Source organism: Cynocephalus volans, chromosome 6, assembly GCF_027409185.1.
Source record: "Cynocephalus volans isolate mCynVol1 chromosome 6, mCynVol1.pri, whole genome shotgun sequence".
In the NCBI taxonomy this organism is placed as follows: domain Eukaryota; kingdom Metazoa; phylum Chordata; class Mammalia; order Dermoptera; family Cynocephalidae; genus Cynocephalus; species Cynocephalus volans.
This window is the reverse complement of record NC_084465.1, coordinates 34821133-34836654: the sequence shown is the minus strand read 5'-3', so window position 1 is coordinate 34836654 and position 15522 is coordinate 34821133. Positions and strand designations below refer to the sequence as shown.

At 35.9% G+C, this 15522-nt stretch overlaps 1 protein-coding gene across 1 annotated transcript in view; it reads right to left on the bottom strand.

Moving 5' to 3' along the window:
* Window positions 1-15522, bottom strand: part of TSPAN12 (tetraspanin 12) — an 88651-nt gene that overhangs the window by 39842 nt on the left and 33287 nt on the right. The window contains exons 5-6 of the mRNA XM_063099899.1: window positions 4759-4833; window positions 888-995 (exon numbers count right to left, since the gene is read on the bottom strand). Of these exons, the coding sequence (XP_062955969.1) occupies window positions 888-995; window positions 4759-4833 (183 nt within the window). The remainder of the gene's footprint in view (window positions 1-887; window positions 996-4758; window positions 4834-15522) is intronic.

Below are 15522 nucleotides of genomic sequence, written 5' to 3'. Positions count from 1 at the left end.
GCTCAGCTCTAAGATAAATTAAAGGAAACTGAGATACCTGATCATCTGGGAATGTCATTCTAATCACAAAGAAATTGCTTGGGAGAAGAGCTTGGTTTGAAGCAAGATCGATGGTTAATTTCAAGTCACCAGATTTTAAACATCTAAATACAATCCCCGTTTGAGATAACTGTTGGGTGCAGTGCTACATGGCAATTAGATAAGAAAAGATAAAAGCACTTAAACTTTGTAATGTTATTTTTAATAACCATAAGCTAAATGAGATCTAGTTTATGATCTCTTTTAGTCTTCTCCATAACCAGAGGTGTTAGATACTTCTGTTTATCTCTATTTTTAATTTTATCCCTATTTTTATTTTTTACAGGTGAGGAAATTGAAGCTTGAGGAGGTTAAGTAAAGTATAGACGATCATTTAATAGTAAGAAACAGAGCTAGGATTTGAGCCAAGGTCTCTCTAACTCACACCCTTAATGATATATATTGACTACAAATTCCCAAATGAGAATGATCATTTAAAAAATTATAATGATATTTAAAATACACATAGCTCTAAAAGTCATGAAAAAATATTTATTCAAATAGAACTTGGATATTTACCAAGTAACTTTCATAAAAAGAAAACTTCATATCACTTTAGCAAATGGCCTTTAAGAAGTTCTTAAATATATGTGAACGATGTGAAATGAAGGGAAAATGGTATACGTGGGAAGAAAAGCAGGGCATGGAGTTACTGAGGATACATTTCAGCAAAGAATTGCACCAGTGCTAACTGAATCATTAGCTTAATTTTTCAGCACAGAGAAATTACCAGCATCAAAGCTTTGAACATCTGGCTTGAAAGTATGCTACTTATTCCATACTCACTACCTCAGAATTGTAGCATTTACCTCTCTCTGAAAAAAATTCCAAGCATGAGTAAGCCACCGGTATCTAGGTAAGCCATAATTTGTCATTCTGGCTTTCAAAGTGACCATATCTGACCACTGTACTGGAACCTGGAAATAAAAAGCAAAATATCAACAACTATAACACACAAAACACACACTCAGACACAGATAGACTTACTCACAATCACTCACATACTCACACATACTTGGAATGTATTATAATCAACACATACTATTTTAATTCTATATTTTCTTGTGGCCTAAATTAAGCTCAGCATTATGAAATACTTATTGAACAATCTCTACATGTCAATTTTTATTCTAAATAAAGAGATACTTTGTATGAAGCAAAATAAGGAGAATCACTGTAATGCCAATATACTTCCCACAGATACACCGGAAGAGCTCCTCATAACCAATGATCCCTGCACAGAAATGTCTTTTGATTTGATTTCATAATGCTATGAAGTTGTTCTTTGACGTAACTGCAGATAATGGTACTAAAATAAAGGGGAAAGAATTAAGAAGGGAAAGAATTTGGCTCAAGTCAAACCTCACTCTGGATTAATTTTGTAAATGCATTTCCAAAAGTTGGATTTTGGAGGCATGCTAGAATTTTAGAAAGAACAATTCTCAAATGAAAGCATTTTTTGTGCTTCTATCCTCAAGTTGCCTAGCACTGTGTCTGTCACAGTATGTTTAATTGTGACAGAGCTTCAGGGCAGGTATGCAACACAACTGTTGGCCAGAAATCTGGTCAGCATATGAAGCTAGGTTTTATCTACAGGACCAGGAGAAATTGAGGTATACAAATCCTAGTCTCAGCCCATATGTGGCATTAAAGTAACTCTTTAGAAATTGGACAAGCATCTACATCTAATCTATGGCGGGGTAAGACAGGGAGGGTTTAGTGAAACAAACTTGAAATTCAATAAATGACATAAAGATCAAGAACCAAAAAAGAGAAAGGGGAGAGGTGAGTAAATAAAGCTCCAACAAAATTTGAGATTAGGACTATTTTGAAATCTTATTTCTTAAAATAGTAATATCAATAGAAGTAGTTAAAAAATTCCCAACCACCGAAATTCTTCATTTTTTTCCTTTGTTAATTTTCTTTTTGATTACTTGGAAATGCAGAATACAAAAGAAAACACCCAAACACTTATGCACGCAATTCTGTGGCCCAAATAATGGACTGATAGATACATTCTATATTCATATGGCTTCAACAAAGTTCAGGAAACTAACCACAGTTCAAGTCACTCAGTATAAATTATTATTATCTCATATCCTTTTGGGCATAAAATAAATGGAAGTGAAATTGCAAATTTTCTAGAAATGTATAACCTGAAACAATTAATATTGACAGATTTTTATCTAGAGAATAATGAAATAATAGGGAAACAGACTGTCTGATGGCAAGTCTCTTGATTTAGTTAATATAACAATCATTTTTTAAAAATTTTATCTTCCAAAATAAATATAGGTTGTTCCCTCATTGTGACCACAATCAATCTGAGACCAAATGTGGCAAGAAAGAAGAGGAGACTTTTGAGGTTCTTGCACAAAATACTGGGATCTGGCCATAAAGTAACAAGTAACACACACATTGATAGGTTCCTCGTATGGAACAACTAAAATCACAAAGCCCATTCTATGTAAAGGCTGTGTTCTGCAAAATTTGGCAGATAATAAACTTTAATGGCACTTTTCATTCACACTGCTATTAGTGCAAAAGCAATAAAAAAAAAAATCTGATGAACTTTTCTTAAAAAGAGACTGCTTTCCACATTTCACTTTTAAACAGCCCTTGCTCTGTCCTGGTGATGTAATGGGGAAAATTCACACAAGCATAACAGTGATGTAGTCCTCAACTGAAATGGCAATGTGCGCTTTTTAGTACTGCAATACTAAGAAGCTATTTGCAGACCACCCTCTAACAGAATAGAAGAAAGTATCTAAACAGGTATAAATTTCTTTCAGTTCCTCATGTTTCCTAGAACTATGGTAGAATCAAAACATTTCCTTTCAAACATCATAAATTAACTCATTTTGAACTTGTTATAATTTAGGAAATTCATCAAATATTAGTAAGACATATACATTATAAAACATTTTAAAAATCCATGAGAAAGTAAGCTCGTTTCTAAAAACCCCACCAAACAGAACACAGTCAAAAGTTAAAGGGGATCAAGAATTAATTGTAAGATTTACTCTCTGTTGCTTAATGACAAGGAGATAAATTTATCATTTGAAACAGAAAAAATTAAGAGAGACAATCTCTTTACCAATAAAACATAGAAACTGAGTCCCTAGAACTAACTACTTTTTCACTCCCCCAAATATACAAAGTTTCTAAGGATGGAGTAAAAATACAATTCTCAAAGACAGCAAGAGAATTCCTGTTTTAATGAGAGATTTTGTTTTGAAGAAAGTTCTTTATATTCAACTACTTAAAACCTGCCCTGACTTTTCAATTTTCATAAATTTTCTCTTCGAGCATCTTCACAGGGGCTCCTATGAGTGTCAGTGCCAAAGCATCATTTACATGTAAATTGGAGCACACAGAGTATCCACTAGTCTGTATTACCACTTAGTATTCAGAACAGTCTCAGTACAGTAGCAGGTTTGTCATAGAATCTTTAATAACTGCATCAGTACCAGCAATTACTTCAATTTTATTACACAACTGCCAAATGCCTCTCTTATCTCTGAAACAAATACAAAATAATCTCCCCCTCTTCCTAGGAGTTCTTGAAATTTTAAATGTTTGTCTCATGGGAGAACGTATCACAGATGCAAATGCCCAGTCCTTGCCCATTCCTCCCCTGTCTTTCCTTCCATTCTGATTTAATATACCTGAGCTGGAACTTGATAATGCACGTTTTTAAGAATCACCCTGGGTGACTCCTACTGCAGATGATCCAAGGACTACATGTTGAAAAACACCATTTTACTGAAACAGAATTACTCTATAATGCTTACAGTGCAAAAATCTGACCTGACTCCATGAAAACAGCCAGCATTCACAGACCTGCAAAGGCACTCAGCCTCACTGGTAATAATGCACTAATTTTTACCCATGAAGTGAGCAAATATTTAATAAGTAATAATACTCAATGCGAGCAAGGGTGAAGGGCAAGTGGCGAACCAAACATGACTGGTAAAATCTTAGGGCTGAGAATCTCTTATCCTCATTCATTCTAACACAGCTATAAAAGTTGTTCCAGCAGCTTCAATTGCTGAAATAAAAGAGAAAAAATGCTGAAGAGCTGTTTTCAAGTAGCCAGGTCTCAAACTGTGAGGGTATTTCTAGACTGCAGTAAATACACAGCAACTCTTCAAATACACTTCTTAAAGTGGAAGATGGTTCAGTTTGTTGCAAATAGGAGAAGCAGGCTTCCTAGTCAGCGTGGCCTGCTGGAGTCAGCATTTCAAAAGGCTTTAGGCAGGTTTTCAAGCATTCTCATACAAATCATGTTGGAAATGTGAATCTTTCCTACTATTAACTCAGAAGTTGGTAAAATTATTTTAGAACATATATTATTTTTCGTATATTCATGTTTAAGCAATCTGCGGGATGAAAGACATATATCAGAGTACACCAAATAAAATATTACAAATTATGGTTCAGAAATGTGCTTTAGACACGAAAAGAAAATGTTATTTTTATAAATATTAAAAATGTTATTTTTTAAGTACTATTTTTATAAGTATTTTATAAATGTTATTTTTATAAGTATTCATTGTTATCAGGTAGCATAAATATTCACATTAATTATGATGTGCCTAAATTACTCTAAAGTATCTGATTCAGAAGGCTGCACTGGATATTATTTTAGATTGTGATTAGGTCCCATTTGGAACTCACCATAAGCTCCTGCTCATATGTCCAAACGCCACAAGCCAGTTCTACACAGAAAATGACAAGTAAACTTCCAAAGTACTGTAGAAAAACAGAAGAGTATGCTATTAGTATGGAGTCAAAATAAAGTATGGTCATCAGAGACCAAATAAATATTATTCAGTGTTATGTTAATCTAATGAACAAGAAAACAGAGGCAAGTTTTCATGAAGACCCTTGGGACTGGATGGAGAAAATTTCGGCAAATTTAGAAACATCTGCAAATAACATTCAATATTCACCTAAGCAGGTCATTGTTTATTATTCTTCTTCTCTTGGGACAAATCTTCTATAAATGCCAATACTTTCATTAGGTTAAATAAGAATTTACATGTTATAGTTTGATAAACTATAGTCAAGTTCTCTGAGAAAGTGGACCTAATTTCTTTCAAAGTGGATGAGGTGAGGTTAATAAGCCCAATGCTCTGCCTGTGAGCAGACTTTAACTCATTCTTCTAGACAGAAGGGCCTCGTTTACATTCTCAGAAAAGCACAATATCGAACAAAATCTCAACTACTGATGACACTTCAAAATATATAGTAAGTTCTTGTTATGGGGAAGGCACTTGGGATATATAAAAGAATATGAGAAATTCTAATCAAGTATGCACAGGCAAATAACATGAAGTTGAATATAATGTCAAAACAGAAAAGGAGATAAAAATTCAGGATTCCTATGAAATAGAGAATTAGGCAGCATCGCAAAAGTTGAAGAGGATTGGAACAAGAAGGGAGAATTCCAGTCAAATAAAAAACACAAACAAGTTTGCAGAGGAAGCTGGAAAGTTAAGCAAAGGGTCAGGGATTAGGAAACAGATCTATCTAGCTGGATGAGATAATCAGAAAGAGGAATGACAGGAAATCATATGTGAAAGGTAGATTGAAGCCAGATTATGGTGAACTTTAAATAATATGCTAATGGACTTTAAATCTATCATGCAGGCAAGATAGAAGGTGGCACATTAAGTTTCTGAATAGGGGAAAGACATAGTAAACAGATTAAATAATGGCAGGATTCTAAATGGTTTGGAAGGGAGAGACTGAGGAGGAAGGATGAAGATCCCTGAGAAGACAGCAAAAAGGAGACATGAGGTGAGGAGTTGAACGTAGACGGTGGCCTTGCAAATAGGTGGGAAAGAAGAGCTTCAAGAGCTGTAACAAAGGAAAAACTGATAAGACATTGGACTAATTGGATTTAGAAACTGAGGTGGAAAGATGTATTTCCCCAAAGTGGAGAAATTAGGAGGGGTAACTAGTTCAGTAGGAAAATGAAAATTTTCATTTTATTTGATCAACTTAGAAATGTTTATCCAACTATTGGAAATGTACATTCAGAGCTCAGATACCCAAGGGTGGAACTGGAAATTATTATTATGATTGAAACAAAAATAGCAACTTTTGGATAGCACTCTATTTATCAAGTAATTTCATACTTAATTCATTCAAGAATTGTCAAATGGATAGGACTACCCAATTTTAAAAACGAGAAAATTACTGAAAAAAAAAGACAACTTGCTCAAGAATGTGCATAATAAATTTTGGAGGGCTGCATCACCATAGCAGTGTTCTTTGTGCTATGCCTGGCCTCTTCTCCAGCTGTGGAGGTAATTTTACAGAGTAAAGTGTGAGAAAGAATGGGCTCCCTGAAAGTTCCTTTCTCTAATCCCAGAAGAACTAAAAATCATCATTATGCTCATGAATATTCCACTCTATGTACAATGGGGGATCGGGTGAGGGTCCTAGGTAGTTATGATTATTGATTATTCCCCTTCATTGGAATGAAGCCTCCACTAAGGGCAACCATCTTATTGTGTTCCTCATCATATAATAAGTGCTCAATAAATATGTCATATAGTAGATGCTCAATAAATATTTGTTATATAAAACAATAAATGAAAACAAAGCAGAATGATATGACAGTGAGTGACTGGGAGCTTTCTTGGATGGGGTGATCAGGAAAGGCTTCTTTATAAAGGTGATCTTAAGATGAGTCAGTAAAGACAAGAGGAGGCAATGCTGTTAGGATCTAAGAAAAAGCGATCCAGGAAGAGGAGATATCAAGCACAATACCACCTTACAGGGTGAGCTAGTTAGCTAAAACCTCAGTGGTAACTGGAGCACAGAAGGCGTGGGATGGGTACTGGGTGTGCAAATAGATGTCCTTGAGAGGTACAAAGAGCCAGATCATTGTGGGCCATGGAAAGGATTTTGCATTTTATTCTCAGTGTAATGGAAATTCATTAGCAGGTGACACGATAAAAAGTATATTATAAAAACATAGTTCTGGCTATTTTGTGAAAAATGACCTGTAGAAAAGCAAGGTGTGAAGAGTCCAATAAAAAAGACTGCTGAACTAGGATGGTAGTGGGGAAATAAAAACAAGTGGACTGATAGAGGATTGTGAGTTATCAGAACTTTCGGTTTCTTTTTTGCCATAACTTATACCAAAAAAAGGGAAGAGGATAGAAGATATAGAAAATTAAGCTGATTTTCTACTACTTCCATCATATATCCCTTATGATTTAAAGACATAAATCACTGCTATTAGTTTTAATTTGCTTGCTTCATACTTCTTTCATACAAAATATAAAGAATATGTAACTGCATAATCTCTCAGACAATAACATGGCTTAAGAGTAATAATTGATTCGAAAGATAAAGTAGAATTTTCTTAAAGGGATCTCATTTTACAAGCTCTGGTTATTTTGGGCATATGTAGTACCAATGGTCAGCTTCGATCTACTCAAATCTTATTTCCAAGTGTTATTTCTAGGCCTTTCTTTATTGATTTCATCCTTGAAATGATGATTAGAAGGACTTCTGTGAACACAGTACTCCAAGTCGGTTTCTCTACAAACTCTCCTTAATGCTTTATTTAAGAGATTTCTAGACATGAAAAAATATTATATTTGTACCTTATGTTACTAAAAGACCAAATGTTCAGTAACTATATGCTTGATCAATTTTTCTTATCTCTGATAAGAAATGACAGTAAAAAAGAGACAGTGAAACTTCAGAGAAAAATTACACTATGGGATTCCTTTGCTCTCTCAGATCCTTAACCTAAATTCATTTCAGAATTGATGCCCGGTTACAGCAAAAACCAAAGCAGTCCTGAAAAGGCAGGATTTTTATTTATTTATTTATTTATTTATTTATTTATTTATTTATTTTTTAAATTTTATTTTGTCGATATACATTGTAGCTGATTAATGCTCCCCATCACCAAAACCTCCCTCCCTTCTCCCTCCCCCCCTCCCCCCCAACAATGTCCTTTCTGTTTGTTTGTTGTATCAACTTCAAATAATTGTGGTTGTTATATCTTCTTCCCCCCCCCCCGGTTTGTGTGTGTATGTGTGTATGTGTGTGTGTGAATTTATATATTAATTTTTAGCTCCCTCCAATAAGTGAGAACATGTGGTATTTCTCTTTCTGTGCCTGACTTGTTTCACTTAATATAATTCTCTCAAGGTCCATCCATGTTGTTGCAAATGGCAGTATTTCATTCGTTTTTATAGCTGAGTAGTATTCCATTGTGTAGATGTACCACATTTTCCGTATCCACGCATCTGATGATGGGCATTTGGGCTGGTTCCAACTCTTGGCTATTGTAAAGAGTGCTGCGATGAACATTGGGGAACAGGTATACCTTCGACTTGATGATTTCCATTCCTCTGGGTATATTCCCAACAGTGGGATGGCTGGGTCGTATGGTAGATCTATTTGCAATTGTTTAAGGAACCTCCATACCATTTTCCATAGAGGCTGCACCATTTTGCAGTCCCACCAACAATGTATGAGAGTTCCTTTTTCTCCGCAGCCTCGCCAGCATTTATCGTTCATAGTCTTTTGGATTTTTAAAGATAAAACATAGACACAGATGATAATTACATATGTTGAAAGAGAATGGGAAATACCCTGACTCTGCCTTGGGGATAACCATGCAGATTTCTGGACTGATTTTACATCCTTTTAAAATCCCACTTGGGTCATCTCTCTCATTTTCTGTCTGCTGGAGTCACTGATCAGTTTGCAAATGCCTGTGCTGCACCAGTTGAAACGCCCCAGCACAGGAATCCATAGGCAAGTGCCCAGATGTAAACAATATATGCAGTACCTTAATAACTTTGCCAGGCCTATGTATACAAAAAGTCATGGAATAACTAGGGACATAACATCACCTTTGATTTCTTAAAAGTAACATTACAGTGCATCAGCAATACAATAACTTAGGCATGCACACAAGTGCATATGTAAAGAATATATATCTAAAATAATTTCTCATTTCCCGGATGCTGAGTGATGTTGAGCATTTTTTCATATGTCTGTTGGCCATTTGTATATCTTCTTTAGAGAAATGCCTACTTAGCTCTTTTGCCCATTTTTTAATTGGGTTGCTTGTTTTCTTCTTGTAAAGTTGTTTGAGTTCCTTATATATTCTGGATATTAATCCTTTGTCAGATGTATATTTTGCAAATATTTTCTCCCACTCTGTTGGTTGTCTTTTAACTCTGTTAATTGTTTCTTTTGCTGTGCAGAAGCTTTTTAGTTTGATATAATCCCATTTGTTTATTTTTCCTTTGGTTGCCCGTGCTTTTGGGGTCGTATTCATGAAGTCTGTGCCCAGTCCTATTTCCTGAAGTGTTTCTCCTATGTTTTCTTTAAGAAGTTTTATTGTTTCAGGGTGTATATTTAAATCCTTAATCCATTTTGAGTTGATTTTAGTATACGGTGAGAGGTATGGATCTAGTTTGATTCTCCTGCATATGGATATCCAGTTATCCCAGCACCATTTGCTGAAGAGGCAGTCCCTTCCCCAGTGAATAGGCTTGGTGCCTTTGTCGAAGATCAGATGGCTGTAGGTGTGTGGGTTGATTTCTGGATTCTCTATTCTATTCCACTGGTCAGTGTGTCTGTTTTTATGCCAGTACCATACTGTTTTGGTTATTATAGCTTTGTAGTATAGCTTAAAGTCAGGTAGTGTTATGCCTCCAGCTTTATTTTTTTTGCTCAGCATTGCTTTGGCTATGCGTGGTCTTTCATTGTTCCATGTAAATGTCTGGATAGTTTTTTCCATTTCTGAGAAAAATGTCTTCGGAATTTTGATGGGGATTGCATTGAATTTGTATATCACTTTGGGTAGTATGGACATTTTCACTATGTTGATTCTTCCAATCCAAGAGCATGGGATATCTTTCCATCTTCTTGTATCCTCTCTAATTTCTCTCAGTAGTGGTTTGTAGTTCTCATTACAGAGATTTTTCACATCCTTGGTTAACTCAATTCCTAACTATTTTATTTTTTTGGTGGCTATTGTAAATGGGCAGGCTTTCTTGATTTCTCTTTCTGCATGTTCACTATTGGAGAAAAGAAATGCTACTGATTTTTGTGTGTTGACTTTGTATCCTGCTACTGTGCTGAAATCATTTATCAATTCCAGCATTTTTTTTGTAGAGGTTTTAGGCTGTTCGATATATAGGATCATGTCATCTGCAAACAGGGACAGTTTGACTTCATCTTTTCCAATCTGGATGCCCTTTATTTCCTTCTCTTCTCTGATTGCTCTGGCTAGTATTTCCAACACTATGTTGAATAGGAGTGGTGAGAGTGGGCATCCTTGTCTAGTTCCTGTTCTTATAGGAAAAGCTCAAATCAAAACCACATTGAGATACAATCTAACCCCAGTTAGGCTGGCTAAAATCCAAAAGACTCTGAACAATAAATGCTGGCGAGGTTGCGGAGAAAAAGGAACTCTCATACATTGTTGGTGGGACTGCAAAATGGTGCAGCCTCTATGGAAAATGGTATGGAGGTTCCTCAAACAATTGCAGATAGATCTACCATACGACCCAGCCATCCCACTGTTGGGAATATACCCAGAGGAATGGAAATCATCAAGTCGAAGGTATACCTGTTCCCCAATGTTCATCGCAGCACTCTTTACAATAGCCAAGAGTTGGAACCAGCCCAAATGTCCATCATCAGATGAGTGGATACGGAAAATGTGGTACATCTACACAGTGGAATACTAGTCAGCTATAAAAACGAATGAAATACTGCCATTTGCAACAACATGGATGGACCTCGAGAGAATTATATTAAGGGAAACAAGTCAGGCACAGAAAGAGAAATACCACATGTTCTCACTTATTGGTGGGAGCTAAAAATTAATATATAAATTCACACACACACACACACACAGACACACACACACACACACACACAAAAAAAACTGGGGGGCGGAGAAGATATAACAACCACAATTACTTGAAGTTGATACGACAAGCAAACAGAAAGGACATTGTTGGGGGGGAGGAGGGGAGGGAGAAGGGAGGGACGTTTTGGTGATGTGGAGCAATAATCAGCCACAATGTATATCGACAAAATAAAATTTAAAAAAAAATAAAAAGTAATTTCTCATTCCAAACTCAAAACTGAAAATACCAGTCATGAGAGGAAGGGGATAAGTTCCATGCGAATTGGTCACTCTTTTAATTCTGGGAAAACTTCAAAATGATAGTATCTTTCAGATTTCCAATGGTTTCATTTGATGCAAGTTCTATCATATAAAACAATTTTTCTATCTTTATTCCACTAACACTCAGAAACACTGATTTATTTGACCTTGAGGTTGAAAATACCAGTTCCATCAACATGATAAACCTTTCTCAGAATAAATTAAATCTAAAATTTAATTCAAGACTGAACCAAGAAGAAATAGAAAACCTGAACAGACCAATAAGCAATGAAATTGAAGCAGTAATCAGCAGTCTCCCAACAAAGAAAAGCCTAGAACCAGAATGGAACAGGAACAAGACAATGATGCCCACTATCACCACTCCCATTTAACACAGTGTTAGAAGTGATAGCAAGAGCAATCAGGCAAGAGAAAGAAATAAAAGGCATCTATACTGGAAAAGAGAAGTCAAACTGCCCCTGTTTGAAGATGACATGATCCTATATATAGAAAAACCTAAAGATACTACCAAAAAACTCTTAGAGCTGATTAACAATTTCAATAATGTTGCAGGATACAAATAAAACACTTCTACAAATGATGCTGCAGCTTCATGGCCAGCTGTTTTTGTTTTGTTACTATTGCTTTAACCTGAAACATCATCTTCTAATTCCAAGGAAAACTTTAAATGTCAAACCCATTCTTAATATATAATGCATAGACCAAACAAATGTATTTACATTCAATGTTCTTTTTCAGTGAGATCTGAGTCCTTGGTAAGTTATCTTCATATTGATTATTGCACAGAAAATCACTCAACAACTATTTAGTTTAAGGTCTGAATTTGAAGAATCTGTAAAGCATGGTATTAATCCATAGATTCAATAGAACAAAACTAGCAAAGAATTAAGCAACAGCTCCAGCTGAGCTTTGTTAAGGTATGAAATGTACATCCATGTCACATTTCACTATACAACACTCTGTTGTCCTCTACATTATTGGGAACATGTATATATCTCTCCTAATGGTGTCAGTATGTGTTTCGCATGCTTCTTATTTTCCCAGTGCATATGGTTTGATAAGATGGTCTGTACCAGTCTAGTTTGCAGAGCAACTAACTCATCCTCTCTTCTCATTGTGTGCTTTCCTTCTAGAATGGTGGAAACAGCTCTGAACTTAAAGTCAGATCTAACTTCAAGCCCAGCTCTGATACACACTGCGTGATTTCTGGGAAAGCATTTAACTGCCCTGGCTTCAGTTTGCTCATATGTATAATGAAGATTAAAAATAAAGCCTTCTTCGTAGTTGTCAAGTTGATTTGATACATGTGAAAGTGCCTTGGAAAATATATTCTACAAATGCTATTCTGTACTAGTTTGTGAAACACAGTCCAATACTGACTTGTCTTCTCTTCCCGAACATAGCCTTTGTGCCCTGGAATGGGTCTCAGTTTCTTCCTCATCATTGTTTCCCAATATTTCACCTCTTGTTCTTGACCATTTTACTTTTCTCCTTCCCTTCGTGTATCAGGGTTTCCTTTTCTGCTGTATTTCAGGCCTCAGGCACTTTGCCTTGTAAACCACTTAGCTGCCTTACCTACAAGTGACTGTGTTCACTCAACTGCCTGACAGTCGATTCTGGCTGGCAAGGATCTTGTTCTAAACACTACTTCATCCCCAGTGCCTAAGCAGTACCTGTCACACAGCAGATATTTAATAAACGTCGATGGAAATAATGATCGGTTTACCAACTAAAAAGACCAATTTCAGCATTTCTTTGGGTTTCACTGACTAATTTGAACCTTGAGTTTCTTGTTAACATTTGACTCCCCTTGAATTCTGCCTACACATTTATGTTTTAAATATTGCCTTACTGTTTTACTTGTGTCTTTCATGTGGATTATACTATGATAATCCAGTGTGCCTTTAAACATTTAAGACAATGCACAGAGCTTAAAAAAGGGAACAATAGGCTGACTGTCCTCACCTCTCCAGAGCTACTCACTAAACATACCAAACAAATAAAGAATAAGAAAATGTGTGTTTATACAAGGAAATCAGAATATAATTATTTGCATTATAAACTATTTTATTGGCTTTGAAAAATTATTTAATACAGAATTCTTTAAAATAGCTAAGCACCTCTTTCATAATTAATCTAAAATTTGTGTTCTACAGGTAAGCTTTATCCCTAGACATATGTTCATGAACAAACTGCATTTAGAAGGGCATTCTGATAATGGGACATGACCCTGAAATGATGCAACCAATTAGTGATTTTCACTAAACCTCTCAAGCTGAGAATAAATTACTTTCAGTCCAAAATGAGTAGCCTCAGTGGGTTAGATAATAGAAGATTAGATAAAACAGTGTTTGTGAAGTTGCTTTGTTGACTTTTTTTCTTTCTTTTTTTTTTTTTTTTGCTATACAAATATAAGAATATGGGCTTTGAGATAAAATAGACCTGGCTTCAGATTCTGGCTACTTTACATACCAGCTGGATGACCTTGGGCAAACCTCTAAGCCTCAGTTTTCTCATTTGTAAAATGAGAATGTAAAAATTAGTTGTTGGTGCTGTGGTAAGTATTTCATGAGGTAAAGTGCTTTTGCATCATAAGCACTCCCTAAATCGTAGCCGTTATTAACCACATAACGGTATCTATTAAAACATAAACTCCATGGGGACGAGAGGTATCATTGTGTTTTAAATACTTAACACCGCCTGACACATAGCAGGTACTCAGTACATACTTTCTGAATAGATGTACTTATGATTAGAGGATGACAATGTGTAAAGTTGTTCATTCTCCTGAGACTACCAGTGTCACCCCCACTAAAGGGCTCTAATCCCCCAAGCTATTTGGTAAAATCTTTCTTGTTCAGTGAGACTATAGCTGGTACTTTTCAAAACACTTTTATTAGAAAACTAAGCAGGATGGGTGTGGAGGGTGGAGAACCCAAATTCTTTTTTAAAAGGTCTGAAGTCAATTCGTCTGTTATTTTAAACTAAATAGGGTTGGCCAAAGAATGGCAAGAATGGGATAGGTCACTAGTCCCTTCGTATCTGAGGTATTTGAGGAGGAAGGGAAGGGCAAGGCATCCTACCTTTCCATGGAAGCCCCTGGTGACTTACAAGTAAATGCACTCCCCAACAGAAACAAAGGGGATTCATTCCCCCCTTTTAAAGGTTATCTCATCTATGTATACAGACAAAAAGTAAAATCTCAAGGAGGTCTTTTCTTAAAGAAACATTTATTTATAGAAATGGCCTGGTTCCCGATACCACCATCTCTAGGATTTCCTCTGAAAGAAAGGATATTAAGCCTATTCCTCCTCTCTCTTGAAACATCACTAGAGCAACAATAAAAGGATAAAAGAAAAGGAGACAACAGCAAGTATATTTTGGATAGTGCAAAGCAGATAGAAGAGTAGCAAAGTTCTCAGCCATCTCCCAAAAGCTAAATGCTAAACCAATTGTGGGGAAGACAGAAACAATCTGATTCACATCACAGAGCCTCCAAAACACCCAGGCATTGGCAGCTCTGGTTACTTCTGGAGGTGGATGAAGATGAGGCTAAAAAGAGAAGGACTTGTCAAAACCCATTTAGGAAGAAGTTAGACCCCCCAAACCCCCTTCTTCATGCTATGCAGCTGGGTGACTACCCAACCTCCCTCAATATAGAAGTTTAAGGAAGTGGAGACACTAAAGCAAAGAATCTCAGGACTGGGAACTATAGAGAGTTAAAAATATTGATGCTCATTTGATTTTTAGAATAGGGTTTTTAGGTAATGCGTGTTTGGGACAAAAGTCCTCAATTATGGGACAAAAGTCCACAGCCACTGGGCAAAGAGCCTATCTAATCAATTCTAATCAAGTATATGTTGATTTTCAGTTGATTTTTAGTATCCGGTTTTTAAGTAATGCATGTATGGGACATAAGTCTTCGGCCAGGGGGTAAAAGCCCACAGCTAGCAGGCAACAGCCCATCTAATCAACTCTAATCACTGTTTAGGTATGGGATTGTATACTTTAATGGTTTTAGAGCTAACAGGTGGTTGACATACCAATCCTGTTAAGAGATTTTAAAGAACTGATGTAGGGGAAAATGTGAAAAAATGTTTGCTAAGGGCAAGCTGTTTGTTGGTGGAAACTTTAGAGACAATTAAACTTAATCATAAGAATGTAACTTTTGCTTAAATCATTTAAGGAAAGGTTATATTTTAGATAATGATCACAGTTTAATCAACTTAGCTTTTCGTAAATTGTACTTTGGA